General features: G+C 43.7%; 2 protein-coding genes across 8 annotated transcripts; both read left to right on the plus strand.

Moving 5' to 3' along the window:
- Positions 1 to 6,409: 6,409 nt before the first annotated feature.
- LOC120666758 lies at positions 6,410 to 14,171 on the plus strand. 7 transcript variants are annotated; one of them, XM_039946683.1, is made up of 7 exons: positions 6,410 to 9,978; positions 10,388 to 10,469; positions 11,036 to 11,596; positions 11,709 to 12,055; positions 12,269 to 12,847; positions 12,931 to 13,023; positions 13,146 to 14,171. In XM_039946683.1, exon 1 carries the CDS (start codon positions 7,218 to 7,220, stop codon positions 9,930 to 9,932), a length of 2,715 nt encoding a protein of 904 aa, XP_039802617.1. In that variant the 5' UTR covers positions 6,410 to 7,217; the 3' UTR covers positions 9,933 to 9,978; positions 10,388 to 10,469; positions 11,036 to 11,596; positions 11,709 to 12,055; positions 12,269 to 12,847; positions 12,931 to 13,023; positions 13,146 to 14,171. The 7 variants fall into 7 exon arrangements, with proteins under 7 accessions (XP_039802617.1, XP_039802614.1, XP_039802615.1 ...); XM_039946680.1 differs by having other exon boundaries at positions 12,269 to 12,534; positions 12,655 to 13,023; XM_039946681.1 differs by having other exon boundaries at positions 10,388 to 11,596; positions 12,269 to 12,534; positions 12,876 to 13,023.
- Positions 14,172 to 14,374: 203 nt separating this feature from the next.
- LOC120666761 (B3 domain-containing protein LOC_Os12g40080-like) lies at positions 14,375 to 18,214 on the plus strand. Its single transcript, XM_039946687.1, has 7 exons — positions 14,375 to 15,307; positions 15,725 to 15,859; positions 16,234 to 16,648; positions 16,733 to 16,947; positions 17,049 to 17,316; positions 17,415 to 17,614; positions 17,845 to 18,214. The coding sequence occupies exons 2-7, from the start codon at positions 15,746 to 15,748 to the stop codon at positions 18,103 to 18,105; spliced, it is 1,473 nt and encodes a 490-aa protein (XP_039802621.1). The 5' UTR covers positions 14,375 to 15,307; positions 15,725 to 15,745; the 3' UTR covers positions 18,106 to 18,214.
- The last annotated feature ends 1,620 nt before the right edge of the window (positions 18,215 to 19,834 follow it).

Genomic DNA, 19,834 nt, shown 5'->3' on the forward strand with positions numbered 1-19,834 from the left:
TGCTTAGACTTTTGAAGCTGCCACTTCAAATTGTCGCCTTTGTCCTGACAAAACTGTCGTTGGTGCCAATTTTGAAAATTTGGAAACCCAATGAGTCCATAGCATTGAAGAGCTACCAGCACAGAGCAGAAGAAAACAACCTAAAAATTCCCAGCCTCTTCTCCAAACATGCCCTCAAGTCTCAACTCAAACTCCAAGCCCATTGCCTTGGCGTTTGGAGAGGAGACCGACCTTGTGAGCCGAGCCTGTGACATGCTACAGGCGACAACCAAGTAGTCGCCAAAAGCCAGGGGCTCCTCCTTTGCTCTGGTAGAGGGTGGACTGGATTCCCCTTTGACGGGCTCCTTTTCGGTTCGCTGATTTCGTCAGCGGATGTGGATTCTCTCTTCCAGGATCTCGACAGCGACGGCCGATGGACGCCAGAGGGGAGATGGTTTGCGGCTACAAGCTGGAGGTCCCTGTCGACGTCTTGGTTGAGCTCTTCGCCTAGGCGACGTGCTCCTTCTCCGACTCTAGCGGATCCATGGGGAGCATCTTGTCTAGGAGTTCTGCGTCTTGACCCAAGGACCTTAGTTTCAAATTTGAATTCTCGTTGGGTCTTGTATGCAACTTTACACCTCTGGAGGATGTGTGTTGTGGACTTCTTTGTAATTTACTTTTCCTCCAGGGTGTTGTCTGTAAGAGCCTGGCTCTTTTAATATACGGTTTCCAGTCCCTTCGCAAAAAAAAAAGTCAGGGGCTCACCCTTGTTTCGACATGTTCTGCCTGCGACCTTGCCCATGTCCTCACCCAAGTGCCCATGCACAGCCAAACCCCAGTACTCCTAACGCTGGCTCGCCTCCATAGCTCCATTAAAAATGGAGTAGGTTTTCCTTGGACCTGCACTCCAGCCTTTACAAACCTTCCTGATTCTGCAGACGTTTTGTTTTGCGGCGTGCACGCTGATACAGTCATGCTCGGCTTGCTCAGTCAGGCTTCAGAGTTCAGAGTTCAGATCCTGTGTGTGTGTGTGATCATTATTGGTGTGTGATTTCAGATCGCTCTGTCAATGATTAGGTCAGTGAGCTAGTTGCGGCAAGTGGCAGTGCAATTTGCAGCTAATTCTAGGGACTGGATGGGATCTTAATCTGAATTTGTAGCTAGGTGGCAGCACTAAGGATTTTTTTAGTGCTTGGGAATCTGACTGGAAATGAGGTCTACTGTGCCCATGCAGGCACTGCATGGGCTGACCTAGGAAGTCAGTAGTCTTGTCTGCTCACCACCGGTTGATCAGATTGCTAGTACCATTTTTTTCTTTTGGAATAATTTTTTTGAATATTTGTTTTGAAAAAAATAGCTGAAAACAGGTTGGTGTGATCTATCCTGAAACCTGAATTCCTAGTCTGTAGCGTTTACTCCGTGTTCCAGTATGCTGTGTTCGGTTGGCTTGTCGGCCAGCTAACTAGTAGTGTTTTTCTCTCACATCATATAATTATTTGTCACCAGTCACTAGCCAGCCAGCAATATTTTTCTCTTACAACAAATTAGCATCAGTTAGCGGCCACAGTCAGCCGAACAGAACGGAGACATGAATAATTGGAAGGTACCGCGACATGTCCTACGGTTTATTTATCTCACCCCGTCTGCCCGTGCCCCCATCTTTGCATAATGTGGTCCTGTATTTATCGTTAGACAGAAAAATCGGTAAGCAGTTTGGGCTTCAATGCGGGACCAAAAACAGTTGGGATCTTATGGGAATGGACTAGGAAGAAGAAGAAAGAACAGTATCTTGGGCATGGGCGCATGGCAAGATTCCAACTGTGAAGGCTTCAACATTCAAGTGGATCGAGTTCCCGAATTGTTAGAAGCTCCAGTCAACTTGTACTTTGCTAGTTTCTAATCTCTCTATGTTTTATTTTGTTTTGTTTTAAGGTTTATTTTATTTCGTTTGTACAATCCCTTGATCAATAATTAATTATTTATACTTCAAATATAATTATTTTAAATTTGGTGTCATTATATCCGTGTTCAATTTTTTTCTTATATGCATGTGGTTTTGTATCACAAAAATGAAATAGGTGGTAAAAGTCATGTCCTAACAATATGAAATAAGCCTAAGGGGGAGAATGCTTCTCAGTTCAAATTATTTCACCTATTATTATGACAAACTACATGAACAAATCCATATTATGAAATTCTTGTGGTACTTTTATCATACTCTAAAATAAATTGCAGCATTTGATATTCAGATGAGGTCGAGCAGAAACTGTTGCCATCATGGATGGATTGGATGGGGCGACGAAAAAGTTCCTCGAGCCTTTTCGGCGACAGCTCACTGCTTCACAAGGCCTATGTGGCCATTTGACTTTGTCCTTTCCACTGACATGCTGGATTCTCTGTGCAGCGGCAAGATTAACCCCCCCCCCCCCCCCCCCTCCTGACCTGATCCCTCCATCCACATCACGGGTGTCATGACAAGTTTTTTTTTTTTTGAGCAGGTGTCATGACAAGTTGACAAAGCTAAGGAGAATGGAGATAGTAATCATATGGACAAAGATAGGTCCCTGGCCTGACACGACGCAAATCATGCTATAGCTCATCTGCAATTCATGTTGGATATGATTTTTTTTTTCAACGAACAGGCAGAATACTACTGCTCAAATGGAAACATTATTGAATAAACACTCAACATCAAAAACACTGTTGAAATGTCAATGCTAGTATATGGATTTTCAATGATGGAAGTCAATGTCAGTTTGGGTACGATTTTTTTTTTTTTGCAAAGGGGCTGGACTAGAACCCATATATTCAGAACAAGTCTCATCATTAAAATTCCAACAAATGGAAAGAACTCATTTGCTTTAGCCCTATCTAAACTTCTTGTGTGGGACCCATTTAAAAGATAAGAGCTACTCGTAGTAGACAGATACAAAGGCCATTTTTAGATCTAAAATTCCAAAATCCAAAATTTTTGTAAATCGCCTGCATGGTGTAACACCCGTATTTTTTCAAATTAGGAACCAAAATAAATTTAATTAGGTTTGTTATAGGCTCGATAAGGTTTTATTTAATTTCTTCTTGAATTTAGAGCATTTGCCGAAAATTAAATAAAATACCTAGCCATAAAATAAATGTAAGGAAAATAGGTTTGCGCATCTCATGCTGCTTTGCATTTTTATTTGCTTGTTTTTCATCTTAAATTCAAATCTTTGAGTTTGAATTTAATTTGAAAGTGTTTGAATCGTTTTGGAAAATGAAAAATCTTTTCTCTTTCTCCCATTCTTTCAGGCCAGCCCATCTCTGCCTTTTTCTTTTTTCATCCCGCAGCCCAGCAATTTTTTTTCCCGCCAGCCCACCCCCCCCGCTCCTGGCCCAACCCAGCCCAGCGCCCCTTCCCCCTCCCTGTTTCACCGCCAGGCGGGTCCCGCACGTCGGGACCGTCTTCCTCTCGGGTCCGAGCCGGACTCCAGCTCGTATCCGCCCGAGATCCCCGCGCGCGCGCCGCCGAGTCCCTCTTGGGCCCGCACGCCAAGGTCCGTGCTCCGCCCCTATAAAAGGAACCCTAGACCCCTGGAAGCCCCAAACCGAAGCCGCAGCCGCCGCCTTCGCAAAAACCTAGCCGCGCCGCCGCCATTGTTGAAGCTTCTCGGAGCTTTGCCGCGCCGCCGTTCCGCTTCGTCTTCTCGACGACACCGCTGCTCCGGAGCTCCGCCGTGGTGAGAGGAACCTCGCCGACCTTTTATCTCCCTCCATCTCGCTCTGTTTCGGCCGCATTCGCTCGCCGGAGTTTTCGCTCCACCATGCGCCGCCGCTAGCCCGCCCCGCTGTCCTAGCGCCCTCCCAAACCCCCTAATCGAGTTCGCGTGCTCGCGCGCGCGTTTCCAGTCCAAGACCCGAGCCAAACGAGCCCCGGACGGCTGTTTTGGCCTACGCCGGCCGTCCCGCCGCTGCGCGCCGCCGCCTCAGTCTCGCCGCCGGCGCTATGCGCCGCCGCCAGCGCCGCTGCTCAGCCTCGACCCGTTTGCGGCCGTCAGATCTAGATCGGACGGTCCAAATTAGATCGGATCCCAGTCAACTAATCAGATACCGGTCAACCATGGTCCTTTTGCACTTAAGCCCCTCTGTTTTTCCAAAATTAACCCGCCGTCCACTGCTGTTGAAAAATATTTACAAAACAGCCCCTGTTTTTATGATCTAGCCCCTGCGTATAAGGTTTAATTACGTTTCAGCCCTTAGATCTTGTTTTAGCCATAACTTTCTCGTTTTAGATCCGTTTTCGATGATCTTTACGCTCACGCGATCGTTGCAACGAGTAGAATAGTTTAGTAACCTCTTTTTGTACTGTTTTTATTGTCTGGTGTACTGTTTCTTATTGTTTGTACTTGTTTGCTTGCATGTGCTTGTGTGGTGCGATAGACGATCCGCAGTTCGAGGAGCAGCAGCAAGATCAAGGCTTCGGAGGACCGGACCAGCAGCAGTTTGAGGAAGGCAAGTGGACCCTTGATCATGTTTTTGACCCATGAAATCACCAAAACTATCACATTTACTTTTATGTTCATGCATGTGTCTATAATATGATGGGAACCGAGTTAAGGACATGCCTAGTATTGTTTACCTTATTCCTTGATCAACTTGGGTTTAATTTCATGTTGGGTAGCTATGCTAGTTGCTATACCTTGGGGTTATGGTTGGTTAATGATGATACAAATATTATACATGTTTTATTCCATGTTCATGATGATTAATGTTGTTAATCAAGAGTATATGATTTAATTGGAACATGGAGAACCACCCAAGAAAACAGTGCAACCACAATACTATATGGCTCTGGTCTTGGCTAAGTAACTAGATGATCTATATGTCGTGCTGGGGCGTTTGATTGGTGGATATTTTTTTTTGGGTTACCGTGCTTTGAGGAGCGGGTGAAGGAAGCTTCGTCTTCTGAGGTACCGCAGAAAAAGGGACCAGTGCGTACATATAGTGATTCTTTGGAAAAGCCTCGTAGTGAATCCCTAGCCACTCACCAAAGGAAGTGTTTAAGGGCTTTGCAAACCCGGGCGACATGGGAAACACGAATTGTGGTGAAAGTGTACAACCTCTGCAGAGTGTAAAACTAACCGGTTAGCCGTGCTCACGGTCAAGAGCGGCTTGGACCCTCACATGATAATTTAACTTGAAGTTGATCTAAATCGATGCTCTAATTTATGGTTAATTGTTGTTTACCTCTATATATATATATGCTTATCTTGTGGGTTTAATGGTATATACTTATATCTAGCTAATGCTTGCTAATAAAATATGATCAACTAAAATTGCTGAGTGCAGTTAAACAGTGTCAGCTATTCCTTGAATTAGCCATGCATATATATTATAGTTGTTTCCCTGCCACTTGTTGAGTACCAACCATAAGTGTACTCACCCTTGCATACTTGCTGCTCAGACCGTAATAACAACTGTCCGGAGTTTCCAGAAGACTTCGAGGATTTCTAGGCGTATGTCTCCCAGTCATCTGCCTGTGCTGAAGAAGATTCCGCTGCTACTCTATAGACGTTTATTATTCGCTTAAGACTTTCGGTTTTGTAATAAAGTCTTTAATATTCTCTTTACGTTTGCACTAGTTGTGATATTCACTTTATGTTTAATCATATGTGTGTAAACTGATCCTGGCGCACATATGAGATGCATTCGGGTTGCCTTCATAAACCGGGTGTGACACATGGTGTACTAAATATAGTCGAAAAATAAATCGCATTACACAAATAGATTGTAAATCGTGAGACGAATCTAATGAGCCTAATTAGAACATGATTAGACACTAGATTGCTACAGTAAAGATGCAGTAAATATATGCTAATGATGAATTAATTAGGCTCATTAGATTTGTTTCGTAGTTTACAGATGAGATCTATAATTAGTTTTGTGATTAGTCTACATTTAATACTACAAATGTTGAAAGATTCCTTTCCAAAATCCCAAAATCCAAAATCCAAAGTGAACTAAACACACCCAAACTTAATTATCATGAAGAGCAAGAAAAGCAGCATAAAACTAGGCGAAAAGGCCAGAGACAGCTCCACAAACCAGTCAAGAAACGATCATTGTAGCAAAGCTTTTGCTTTAACCCCCTCAGAAGAAAATCATAACTAATAACACTATTGCATTTCAATGTAAAAAAAAGTTTTCTTAAAAAACTGAGGCAAAGTCAATGCCCAAGCTCTTGTTTGGATGCAGCTGCTGCTTTACAGCTCGACCACTGTACTCTGGGATGCGGATCTCAGGGAAAAATATTGCCAACAAAGTTTGTTTTTACTTGGTGTAGATAGTACACTAAAAAAAAGCACTCACAAGCAGCTGGCCCCTAAATTGTAACTGTCAGTACTTTATCACTCCAGTCCAGAGCAAGAGGTAGGAGGAACAAAGAACAAATAAAAAAAAGTTGGTGGTGTACTGGTGCTGCTGCTGCAGCTGCTAGTAGCTCTTGCAAGGCAATGAATGCAACCTCCCCCTCATCATGATGCACTGCATTTAGTGGCTCTTGAAACACTTGCAAGGGGTTTGGTGAGAGGAGCTAGGGTGTGAGTGGTCTCTGCATCTGAGTTTCTTCCCCCCATCTGGAAATCGAGCTAGGCTCGTTCTCCTGTTTGTGGCTGTAGATTTCGAGAGCTATTCCAGCACATCCCGTCCCATTTCGTTTCACCAGTTGGTTCGAGCATTGTTCTTGCTGTTCGACAGCTCAAGAGGGAGAAAAAGTGGGGTCAAATCTTTTGTATTCCGCTGCTTTCTTTCTTTGCGTTATTTGATGCTGTGCTCTTTTCTTTAATTTGAGTTCTTGATCCTGCCAAAAGTGAAAGCCCTCACCTTTGCAACAAAGTTGTGGGGGTGTCCTCGCATTTCAACCCCTCACCAATCCCTCCCACTCCAGAGCTCCAATCTCTACCTGCAATTTCCCCACCTCCAAATCCGTTTCCCTCCCAAAAACCTCGAATTTCCACACCCCTCCACCGCAGCAGTTCTTTATTCATTCACCCAGACCCAGTTATCCAATGACCCAGTTTTCCCTCCCGAAACTACAGTTTTCCTGCATTTGTCGGTCCAAGAACACAACGAAATCTCCCCATCTCCCACGGAAATCTCGGGGTTTTCGCCGCTCAATGCCTCAGACTGCTCGTTGATTCAGATCGCCGTCGGAAAGCTGTGATTTTTCCGCCCAGGAGCGGCGGTTTCTCGATCAGAGGCCCATGCATCTATCGCTATGGAAGCCGCTCTCCCACTGCGCTGCCGTTCTCCTCGCCAAGAACCACCGGCGTCGCGGCGGCGGGGGCGGCGGGCACGGTGGCCCTGGTAGCAACGGCCACCGTGACGACCCGTCCTCATTCCTCCGGCAGCTGCGGGACACACTGGACGCGGCATCGGAGGACGGCTCCCTCTACCCGCTGCCGGACGCCGCCGGAGCCGATGCGGACGCCGCTGTGTCCCGCTCCCGCTCCCTGGCGCGCCTGCGCGCGCAGCGGGACTTCCTGCGCGCCACCGCCCTCGCCGCCGCCGCTGGGCCGTTCCGGTCGCTCTCCGACCTCCCGTTGCTCTCCCACGCCATCGCCACCTTCCTCGCCATGTACCCGGACTATGCTTCAACCGCCGATGTCGACCGTCTTCGAGTCGACCATTACTCCCACCTCGACGCACCTGGTGCCGGCAGGGTCTGCCTAGATTACTGCGGCTTCGGCCTCTTCGACTCTAGCTGGGATTCTTCTTCATCGTCCTTTACATTGCACGGGCTCAATGCCAATTTGAGCAACCATGCGCTCTATGGCGGTGCAGAGCCCGGCACCGTGGAGAATGATATCAAAGAGCGCATCTTGGAGTACCTCAATGTGCCAGCCAGTGAGTATGCGCTGGTTTTCACAGTGAGCCGAGGGTCAGCATTTCGGTTGCTTGCTGAATGCTACCCCTTTGAGACCAACCGCAGGCTGCTGACCATGTTCGACCATGAGAGCCAGTCAGTCAACTGGATGGCGCAAAGTGCACGGGCAAAGGGTGCCAAGACGCGCACTGCGTGGTTCCGTTGGCCAACACTGAAGCTCTGCTCGACGGAGCTGCGGAAGGAGATTGTGGGCAAGAAGAAGGGGCGGCGACGGGATGCTGCAGTTGGGTTGTTTGTTTTCCCTGCGCAGTCTCGGGTGACTGGTGCCAAGTACTCCTACCAGTGGATGGCACTGGCACAACAGAATGGGTGGCATGTGATGCTTGATGCCGGTGCACTTGGTCCCAAGGACATGGATTCGCTGGGGCTCTCGCTGTTTCGGCCAGACTTCATTATAACTTCATTCTACAGGGTGTTTGGTGCAGACCCGACTGGGTTTGGTTGCCTTCTAATCAAGAAGTCGGTGATTGGGAGCTTACAGGGGAGAAATGGGTGTAATGCGTCAGGGATGGTGAGGATTGTTCCTGTGTTTCCACAGTATCTCAGTGACTCAGTTGATGGATTTGATGCATTTGATGAGCTTGAAGATGACTCGGGCATTAACAAAGATGAAAAGACAGCTTCTAATGCTCAAAATGGGTCGCATCTGCCAGCATTTTCAGGTGTCTACACGTCTGCTCAGGTTAGAGAGACTTTTGAGAATGATCCTGGTCATGACAGCAGCTCGGATAGGGATGGGGCAAGCACCATCTTTGAGGAAACTGAGAGCATCTCGATGGGTGAGGTCATGAGGAGTCCAGCATTCAGTGAGGACTGTTCATCAGAAAACTCTTTCTGGGTTGATGTTGGCCAGAGCCCGTTGGGGTCAGAGAAATCTGGCCAATTCAAGAAAGGGAAGCTGGGATCACCATTACCGTCTTCTTGGTTTAGCGGAAGAAAGTGTAACAAGCGGATGTCACCAAACTTAACCTCCAGAATATCGAGAAGCCCACTTTATGATGGTAATGTGATTTCTTTTGATGCAGTTGTGCTATCAGTATCTCAAGATGCAGACTGCCTCAAGGAAGACCCTGAAGAAGAATTTTTTGAGAATAGTCGGAGAACTCATTTCAGGCAGGTTAGTGAGATCCAAGAGGAGCCCGATGTCGAAGATGTAGCATGCCAACATGGTATGAATGGGGGTGCAGAGCACAAAGAAAGTGCTATAAGGAGGGAGACTGAAGGGGAGTTCCGGCTGCTGGGAGGGAGGGATGGCAACAACAGATTTACTGGGGGGCGACTCTTTGGTGTTGAAAACATCGGTGGAGATTTAAGCATGGGGCGCAGAGTTTCATTCAGCACAGAGGCTAATATTATTGCTGACAGGATGAACCGGGCTTTGGATGCTGCTGAAGCTTCTGGATATACATTCCGTGATGATGATGGTTATGCAACTGATGGATGTGATGATGCTCAGGATTGGGGCAGGAGGGAGCCAGAGATAATTTGCAGGCACATTGATCATGTTGATATGATGGGGCTCAACAGAATTACTCTTAGATTAAGATACTTGATCAATTGGCTAGTAACTTCACTTTTGCAGCTAAAGTTGCCAGACTCTAAAGGTGGTGACGGACTCCCTCTTGTACACATCTATGGTCCCAAGATTAAGTATGAAAGGGGAGCAGCTGTTGCTTTTAATGTGAAGCAAAGTGATGGAGCATTTGTTAATGCTGAAGTTGTTCAAAAGATTGCTGAGAGAAATGGTATATCTGTTGGCATTGGTTTTCTCAGTCATATAAAATTAGATATGAACCAAAAACAGTTAAATGGCGTGCTCGATATACCTGAGGCTTCCTTTTATAAGAATGGACGCAGAGACAATAAAAAGGTGACTGTAAGAGTTGAAGTCGTGACTGCTTCACTTGGCTTCCTTACTAACTTTGAAGATGTTTACAAGATGTGGGCTTTTGTTGCCAAGTTCTTAGATCCTTCATTTCTTGAAAGTGAGCTCCTTACCATTTCTGCTGACCACTCGGAAGGACAAACTTGAGCATGACATGTAACATAGCAACCACCACCAAACAAATGAGAGGAAGGTGATTTCTCCTTATGTTGAAGCATATGTTGACTTTTATGCTTTGGAGGGGTAATCAATAGTGGTTTTAGCAGATTTGTTTATTCGTTGCCTAGTTCCTCTATATATGAGCCATATTTGTTTTTGTTCATGTAGAATTTGCTCAAATATGTACCAGCAGCTCATCAGTGGAGCTCTTTCCCACGGAGCAATGTTTGTAATGCAGCTCACTGGAAATGAAAATAGTTTGAGTGGCTTTGTGCAAGTTCTATTCGATCAGATGTGTGTTCATAATGCAGTTTTACATCTTCAGCTAACATTTCATTTTGGTGTACTCATGTGTTCTTTGTTAAAATTGGCAAATTAAAAATTCTGGGAGTCCTTGTAACACCTGGATGTTGCTGAATACTCCTACATTTTCTTTTTTGTAGGGCGTATAGGAATTCAGAAAAGTCAAACTTCACAAGATTGACTGACAGTTAGTAAAATTGTAAAAGACTTCTCCAATTCCAAGTACTCCTTATCCAAAAAAAGATCGCATGAAGTGAACCCAAAAACTTAAAATGCTTTTCAATTTTCTTCCAATCAGCATCTTATGCTTCTTAATCCGAAGAGTACATGTTTGTTTCTTAATAGTAAAACTATCCGGCTGGGTTTGAAGTTCATGCGCAGTACACTGTTATCACATATTACCTGTGTTCTATTGTGCCATTTAAATTTTCTGTTATCTCAAAGAGAAGGTTGTTTTTTAATGTTAATTTTTTGTTGCTGTGAAAATGAAATGCCTTGCTAACTATATTTTAAGAAGTGTTAGAAATCAAATGCTGCTGTTTCTGCTGCCTGGGACCATCTTTGTTCAATGTTGTCCTATCGGTCTATGGCATACACATTTAGGATCCTGTCTGAAATTGCTATGATCTCATAATAAATGGAGAAGGTCCTATACAACCATAGCAATATAATGAGATCGAAAAACAGCAAGACCATTATTCTTACCTGACCAGGTCTTGCTGTTTCTGACCTGATTTTTGACCTGTCATCGTCATGCTATGCCTTACATTGTTTGCTCATTTTGACAGCCTGAGATGCTGGAATCTCCTTGAGGATATCTTCAAATTTAATACATCAAATCTCCTATAATTGTTCAATTTTTTGAAAGCAGAGAGGTTATTCTATTTTCAAGATCTGGTAGAAAGCCCTGGTGATTTTTATCAGGATCTGATTAGACCTGGTGCATGACGGGCCATGCCCTTTGTTCAGTCAATTTTAGTCAGTACAAAGTGAACTGGTCCTTCAGTCTGGATGGCAGCAATTTGCCAGCGCTTATGATCTTGAAGAGGGGGATTTCTTAGTGTTCACTTATAGTGGGCACTCCCACTCAAAGTTCGAATCCTCGATCTAAGCTCTTTCTCAAAAGAGCTTAGATCGAGGTAACCAGTTTTCCTTATGTGCAAAAAAGAGCTTTCCTGTGATGTGATGGACAACACTCCTTATGTGCAAAAAAGGAGTAGTCTCATCATAATTACATGGAATCACCGATGAAAGAACGGAAGTTTGGCAAAATATTGCGGTGATTATCTCTATCTACAGGAGGAAAACCCCAAAGATGAACCCAACAGGCTCCCCTTGGCATAAATCAGGTAACCAGTTTTGAACATACAGCTCTGTGTTTTGGTACATTTTAGTTACAATGTTCATGGTTAGAACTTGAGATTATGCAGCTGAAAATGATGCAACATCTTCTGATGACAGTCAAGAGCCCATGAGTTCAGGTGGACGTTGGACACCCACCCGCTATCACTATGTCCCAGCAACAGGATGCAGTTGGACTACACAATAGAAGGGAGTGTTGTCATGCTTGAGCAAAAACTTAGAGCAGCTGAAAATGATGCAACATCTTCCAAAGGCATTCAAGGGCCCATGAGTTCTGGCGAACATTGGGCACCCACCCAATCTCACTGTGTCTTAGCCACAGGGTGCAATCTGATTACAGTGTAAAAGGCCAGAGTTTTCATGCTTGAGCAGAAACTTAGGCACCGCATTCGATTGTATGTCACAAACTTGAACAAGACAAGTCAAGTCTGTCTGATAGATTTCTGGTATGTTCAATTGCATATTGCAATTGACTCAGACTGTACCTTTAGTTGCATGATAATTTTTTTTAACAGGAAATATTAATTTTTCAGATTCGAAGTATACCATTGACAAAACATTACTCTTCTTTCTACTTGTTTAACGGCTAGAAGCTACAGTTTCCTGAGATGTTAATGGAAGCCAGTGATATTATTTTAACATCCATGTCTTCGTTATAGGTAACTGATAATTGACAAGGATTATGCTGTCAAGCATCTTTCACATGAATATCAGATCATCACACTTTGCCATCGTAGCAACATCAGGAAATGGCATGCCAGTTTCAAGTTCAACACAGATGGTACACGCATTCTTCTATTGGCTTATCAGACTTTTTTCATGATAATGGGTTGCAAGAAGGTGATATTTATATATCTGAAGCATCTAAGAGGCCAGACAAGGACCACAATGACCGTTAATCTTCTTAAAAGATACCGTCCATCAGGTGATATTTGTATACTAGCAGCATGTTGTACCAGATATGAGCTTTAGGTGTAGACCTATGCAGTGCAGTTCGCACTTATTCCTTCTATGATAAACTTTAGACATGAAACAAATTATGCAGAAGGAATTACATCTTCTGAAAGTTCTGTATATGAAGATACCGAACCTTGGTATGCGGTCTGAGTGTCTGATAAAGAACCTGTCTAGACTCTAGATAATCAGCAGAAGAGGAAATAGTAAAAAAGGTCGAAGCTATTCAGTCTGAAACCCCAATTTTTGTGTTTGTCAAGGGGTGTAGTGGGGATTACAAGGTGGTGAGTCACATAACTTGTTTTTCCACAGTTTCTGAAGAGTGCTGCTACACTAACAACACATTTGTACAACTGTGTTACACCAGAAGATCAAATGGTCTGAATTATAATTCCAAGGGCTTGGATTTCCTAGCTGTATCACCGTTTGACAAATGGATTGTTTGTGAAGCGTGAGTGTGGTATGTTCAACAACTTATTAATTTTTACCATTTTGCAAGGGAAAAAAATTGCTATTAGATCTCGGTTGTGTAGTTGAATGTTTCGATTCCTATATAACATTTTCCATGCACATTGCAACCAGGGCTTGAAAAAATACTGGCTGTAAAGTATCTCCCACACGAAGAGCAACCGCTGATGCTCCGAAGGCGTAAGAAGGGCGCTGCTCATACTAAAGAGTGGGAAGCTAAACTCTTGATCAGAGCGATGGGTTGTATCATCTTGGTGGATGCTGGAATCAGTTCATCAAAGACAAACACGCTGCGATAGTGCCTGTTTGAACTGCTGAAGGAGAAGAGGCTCACCATGTATGTCCATATTATCCATGATCCTGCAAAAAAAATGAAGCGCAGTTGATCGGGGTAGGCATGAACCCTGTAGTAATGCTTTTGTGATGCAACTTGTCATCCTTGTGGTTCTTCTCTCTTGCAAGCTTTGGCAAGGAACTTGTGTCCCTGACCCTATTATTTTGAACTTTCTAATCACTCCCGGTCCATGCTGCCACCACAAAGATTTCTGGAATATTTTCCCCAAATGGTCAACGGTTATTAATATTCTTTATAGTTTTCATTAAAATCCAAGGGTTTTCTAGTCTTTACTAGACATTTTCTCAGAGTTATCTACTAAGTGGACATTTTTTTTTGAATTGCTGTTTCTTTGCTTTCGCCCTCGGGGATGTGCAAATCGGACTACACATCCATTGGTCACTTGAGGAAAGCTGTGAAGAATACAACCATTGGCCATTTATAGATAAAAACACTTGTGAATTCTTAAGTATTTTATGTGCCCGCAATTGATTTGGTAATTGAGGAGAAATACCATGCTTTCTTCCATATCTAGATCCCATAACTATAGGGGGTCCTTTTATGGTGCTTGCGAAGTTACCATGGGTTATAGATGAAGGAATGGGATTGGCTCCAAATGCATTTTTACTCAATGCTTAGATGAGGATTTTATTAGTTCTGTTGAAAGTGAAAACAGGTCATCATATATTCATGTGTTTGAAGTCTATGGCAGAAGCCCTGGATGATTCTTATCTGATGAGAGTTGTCATGCCTTGCTTCTAACTCAATTGGCAGCCAGAGGTGCTGAAGAATCTCGATCTCCCCAATGATAACTTTAAAACTCTAGAATTGTTCCAATTTTTTTATCCAAGTTCCATGGAAGAAAACTACCTGCCTGATTAGGCCTGGCTGATTTGACCCTATGAGTGACTGGTCATGCCTCCATTCAATCAAGTACTGTCAGAGATGCTGTAAAAATCCCCCAAATGATACTGAAGTAGTGCACAACGCCATCGTCAGGTATATTCCTCTCCTCTTCCCTGTCATCGGTGACTCTTTTGTCCCTGGTTTGAAACTTTTAATTCACAGACAGTTCAGGTATTTTTTTAGTGTTAAGTGTGATTACTTGTGATTTTTGGGCTTCCCCTTACTATTTCCGAAATCTTTGCACTTCCGCTCTTAAAAATAATTGCTTTGGATTTTTGAGTTGTGCCATTGATGTCTTTTAGAAAATATCCTGTTAATTCCCCTTCTTTTTTTGGATCAGTTGTTGGCTGAAGAAAAAAAATCTACAACACTATTTGGGATGATGTTCTCCGTTTCTCCTTGAACAGTTGAACTTACTAAAAGACGGAACTGGAACTAGCATATGTCAGTAGATTCCTTGCAGCTTTTGGTTCTCAGTAAGTCTAGGAACTCTAGATTCTCAGTATAAGTAATCATGGTAATGCTTTTTTCTGCACCTAGTTTCAGTGAAGTTATGATTACCAACGTTGAATAATATGCTAGAGTTTTTTTTAGATAAAGGATTGTCCCAGCCTTGAACACTCTCAAGAGAGTGTCTACAGCCTACAGCAAACGCAGCACGTAGACTGCAAGAGCTACAGCTCAAACACTATAAGTCCCAACCAGAATAAGCAAAGAAATGAAAAAACTTCACTCAACAGCCAGCCGACTAGATTAGCCCTTTAGTTTTTGCCTAAAGTTCCAAACACCTCTTGCCCCAAAGTCCATCATTACTCCTTCCAGGTTCCTGCAACACTTCAACATAAATTCTCTCGCTTGTTGGAGTGAAAACACAGGAACGCAGGTAAAGTATCCACACTTGTAGGCATTAGGCAGCGTGTTTCTTGGCTCATTTCAAGTGCTGCCTTGCCCTGTATCTAGGCCCGGCGTTTCTTGGCCATCTTGTGTTGAGGCTGCTTCTCTGCAGGACGATCGACTTGTAGAGCTTGTTTCCAAGGTTAGTGGCATCTTCATCTTTTCTAGATCTTGATCACACACAATCAGAAATGTCCTGCGCCTTATGGGTTAACTGTTTTGAAGTTATTTAGCCTGAAAAACATACACGGAGTTGAGTGTTGTGTAAGAGCTCGCAAGTCGGGCTCTAAAGGATTTGATTTTTCTTTTGGGGACAAGGCTTACATTGCCCTACGGACTTTTTTTTTATTTCTTGTTGACTCATGGTGTTTGTTTATCTTTGGCTTTTGGGGACAAAACGGCAGCACCGGCCCCAGTATTACTAGACCCTAAAAATGGCTGGTGTTCCACATACATGTGAATCATACCAAATTTGCAACATACTTGCTTGCCTATCATAAGGGTTATTTTTCTGTTTGCCTAGATTTAAAGTTCCCCTAACATCTCCATTACATGGTAGGATCGTAGGAGAGGTGATAGGATGAACAAATCTCGCACTGTGTGCAAGGAGTGTATTGCAAACCATTATTGGCACCACATGGATGACCCGAAGCGTTTCTTCAAGGTTTTGATGGGTGATTTCAAAAATGGAGTGGTAAGACATATATTCTATTTTGATGGGAAACCAAAATCTTCCATTTCTGAATCCAAATGGTAACACTTTACACTCTAATCATGTGTGCTCCTAGTTCCCTGGTAATTAATGATGCAGAGAAGGGGATCAGACTTTCGAAACAGTTGTAGAGAAGAGAACATTTATGCTCATGGTTTCATGTAAAAATTTTAAGCATAGACCTGGCTGTTAGAAAATTGTAGGTATGATACAAATATGCTTGTGTTAACTATTCATTACTGAGTTGTACCTGTGGTAATTCCTGGCCCTCCTTTTTCACTTGACTGCAGTTTTCACCATTATGGGCAAGACTATTATCTTGTTATGTAAAAGACCTAATTTGCTAACTCATGCAGACCATACCGAGAAAGTTTGTGGCCAACATCAGAGAGCATTTATCTGAAGAAGTCAAACTAGAGGCACCAGATGGCGAAACATATACTGTTCAGGTTGCCAGGGAACAGAATGAGTCGGTCCTTCGGTCTGGATGGTCAGATTTTGCCTGTGCTTATGAACTTCAATTAGGCGACTTATTGGTGTTCAGAAACAGTGAGAAATCCCACTTCAAAGTCCGAATCTTTGATCCAAGTGGTTGTGAGAAAGAGCTGTCCTGTGTTCCGATGGACGGCACTCCTTGTGTGAAAGAAAGGAAAGTTTCTCATGGTAATCATATGCAGTCATCAACAGGCAAAAGGATGGCAATTGGTAACCCAAGCGTCAGTAGAAAAACTTTGAAGACGAACCCAACAGACTCCCCTTCACAGAAAAAAGGCTAGAATTTGACGTGTTTAACTTACATTTGCGGCACTTCTTGCAGTCTTTATGTACTAATCTTTTCCTGGTTGACATATGTAGATGAACATGTCCCATCTTCTGAAGGCATTCAGAAGCCCATGAATTCAGGTGGTGGCGTCCAGAAGCGCACCAAGTCTTGCATTGTCTTGCCAACCGGATACGATATGACAAGTGAGCAAAGAGCTCAAATTACCACCCTTAAGCAGAAAATTCAACCCGAACTTCCTTTTTACATCACAGCCATGCACAGGAGAAGTGTGGCTTCTGGAATTCTGGTCAGTAAGTTCATTTACGATATTCTTGACTTGTGCCCTCATGTTTGAATCTTGAGCCTTCGCCTACACGTGTCAAAGATTATAAGATAAATTTGTAATAGGCCATCTCCAAGAATTATGCCATGGAATACCTCGCAAACAAAAGTGGGATCATCCAGCTTTCTCGGCTTGATGGTAGCAAGATATGGGCCATAAATTTGGACATAACCACTAAAGAGCAATATGCTGTGTCTACTGGCTGGATTGACTTCATTCGCGACAATAAGTTGCGAGAAGGTGATATCTGCGTTTTTCAACCATCAAAGAGCAAGGATGGAGTGACACTGATATTTCATCCTCTTGAAGAAAACCATCGCCTGCAGCCACCAGGTTATAGATATGTGTGCACAGTTTGGTTCCTTAAGATTTAGTTCTATTGATATACTCTGACTTCGATGACCATGATTATGATTGGGGCTTCTCTGCAGGACATATCCCTTCAACTGATACCATCAGTCCTAGGCATGGAGTCCCTAAGCCCCCATACATGTTACCGTGTCGCAAAACTCTGAGTGATCAGCAGATGAGTGAATTAAACAAGAAAGTTGAAGCTATTCAGTCCAAGATCCCCATTTATGTGGCTGTTATGCATAATTCCAATACTGCCCACAACAAGATGTGCCTTTTGGTGAGTCATCATTTATCTGTGCAGTGTTAGAAGTAGAAGGAAATTAACTGAAATTTCATTTTTCAAAAGTTTATTCCCCGTTGACTTAGCACTAATCGGAACATATTAATTTTCCTGTCATCGAAATTACAGAGCAGCAGAGGTCTTTGATCTGATCAACTCACTGCAACCTGTTGCTTTGCTTGTATAATCACCAAAAATTCATTTTCATTTTCTCCATATGCAATCAGGAATTCGGTAGAGACTATGCAACAAAGTATCTTCCTTGTGAGAACCAGACTATGAGGCTTCGACGCCCGGGTGCCAACAAGGACAATACATGGGAGGCTGTATTCCGGGTCCAGAACAGGAGGTACACCCTTGGTCGAGGCTGGAGGCAGTTTGTGGATGACAACAAGTTGAAACCTGGCGACCTCTGCCTCTTCAACCTGATGACAAACACGAAGCAGCTGACGATGAACGTCCACATTATCCGAAAGAGGTCGACTTAGCTGATCGGCACCAGAGCTGTTCGTGCTGATGCGTCCGAGAAAATGGCAACACTTTTGTGTCAGAAATGCTCATTTTGCCTGCTTGCTGTGGCTACCTAGCTTTGTTTCAAAACTTGTCCAACCTGCAGCATGAAACTCTGAATGTGATGAACTCTGAATTGTCTATTTTACCCCAGTAATAGTATGTTGCTTATGTTGTGGCAAGTTTATATGGGAGAATTACCGCGAATAGTACCAAAAAAAAAGATAGCTTAGAACTAGGGATGAAAACGGTCGGAAACGGTAATTATTCGGTAATTAATTTTTTGGTCGTTTTTCTTTGATTGCGAATAAATAGGATATAGAATTTTGTATACAAATTTGTATTCTTGTTTTGAGCATTGAGTTTGTAAAGATTCATAAAAGGTAAACCTTAAATTCATCCTATATTTTCTCAAATGATAGATATAAAATTCGGTATGGATTCGGAAACAAATTCGGTATTGTTTTTCACTTTTTTTTTGTTGTAGGGAGCAAATAATGCATAAAATAATTTATGCAAAAATTTATTCTTATTTGTAATAATATGCTTGATAATATAAGAAATGATCACCATCAAATTTTATACATATCTATTTTAAAATATTAAATTTATTCTAACAGTTCAGATTACCACTTTCATCCCTACTTAGAACTAGTAGTATATTAACTTTGGCCCTCAAGAAATGGCCAGAGTCCAGTCCTGTGTTGTGGCATTCGACCAGACCAATAATGAGACGTGGTAGCGGACATGGGCCGGCCCAATCGCTTAGCTCGTTGCTCGTCTCGTGCTGTGAAGGCCCAGCTGGCCTGCAGCATCGTCGTCTCCCTCGTGCGCGGAGACCAAGGCGCCGGCGCCGCCGGCGCATGGCGGCCGGCGAGGTGGCCACGCCCACGCGCCACCCGCGCCGAGTCCCTCCCCAAGCCTGCTGCCGTGCCGGCCATGCCGAGCCGCTGACCGCCGCCCGCCCGCCCGCCCGCGCTGTCCCGCCTGTGCCCGAGGCCCAGGGCGCCGCCGGCTATAGCTGCTCGGTTGAGGGGATGGATGGCGCCGTCCCCGCCTCGGCGCGACGGCCGCGAACATGCACCGAGTCCGGCGCCTCCGCGTCGAGGCGCGCTTGGCCGGTGTGAGCCGGACGGCAATGGCGAGTTGTGCTGGCCGCGCGCGCCATCGCGGTCCAAGGTAGGACGCCCAGCTCACATGCCACCCAGGTTCCACATCGACGTGGCTGCCTCTCCTACCCCTGGCCCACATGTCATCAATAAACCTACTACTCCGTCTCACGAAGACTATTAGTTTAGAAAATTACTATAGTGAAAAATAGCCATATTACCCTAGTTATTGTGAAAAATGTTCATATTACCCTAATTAACTATAGTAATTGTTATTGAGACCGCGCTATTTATTTGGATTCCTAGATTCTTAATAAATGCAAATGCAATGGAAGCATTGGAAATAGAAAAATAACATCTGCTTAACATTTGATTGGCTCCATGCTCTTCTCAATGTAATTATTTCTTAGCACTTGATATTGTTTTAATTAGATGAATTTTACCACAATCTAAACAAATAGTCTTTGTGGGACAAAATTTGAAGGATCACCTACTATTCCACTTGTTTAACCAATGCAATAGGTGATCATGAGATATTAAGGGTCTGTTTAGTTCCCAAAAATTTTTCTGCGCTACATTTTCAAAAAATTTCTTGCGC

Source organism: Panicum virgatum, chromosome 3N (genome assembly GCF_016808335.1).
Source record: "Panicum virgatum strain AP13 chromosome 3N, P.virgatum_v5, whole genome shotgun sequence".
Classification (NCBI taxonomy): Eukaryota; Viridiplantae; Streptophyta; class Magnoliopsida; order Poales; family Poaceae; genus Panicum; species Panicum virgatum.

What these genes read in the sequence shown, in the direction of transcription:
- LOC120666761 (XM_039946687.1), top strand. Translation starts at nt 15,746, where the DNA reads ATGAACAAATCTCGCACTGTGTGCAAGGAGTGTATTGCAAACCATTAT. An exon ending in GTGTGGCTTCTGGAATTCTG is followed by an intron (nt 16,948 to 17,048) that starts GTCAGTAAGTTC and finishes AATTTGTAATAG; the next exon opens with GCCATCTCCAAGAATTATGC. An exon ending in CCATCGCCTGCAGCCACCAG is followed by an intron (nt 17,317 to 17,414) that starts GTTATAGATATG and finishes GCTTCTCTGCAG; the next exon opens with GACATATCCCTTCAACTGAT.
- LOC120666758 (XM_039946681.1), top strand. Translation starts at nt 7,218, where the DNA reads ATGCATCTATCGCTATGGAAGCCGCTCTCCCACTGCGCTGCCGTTCTC.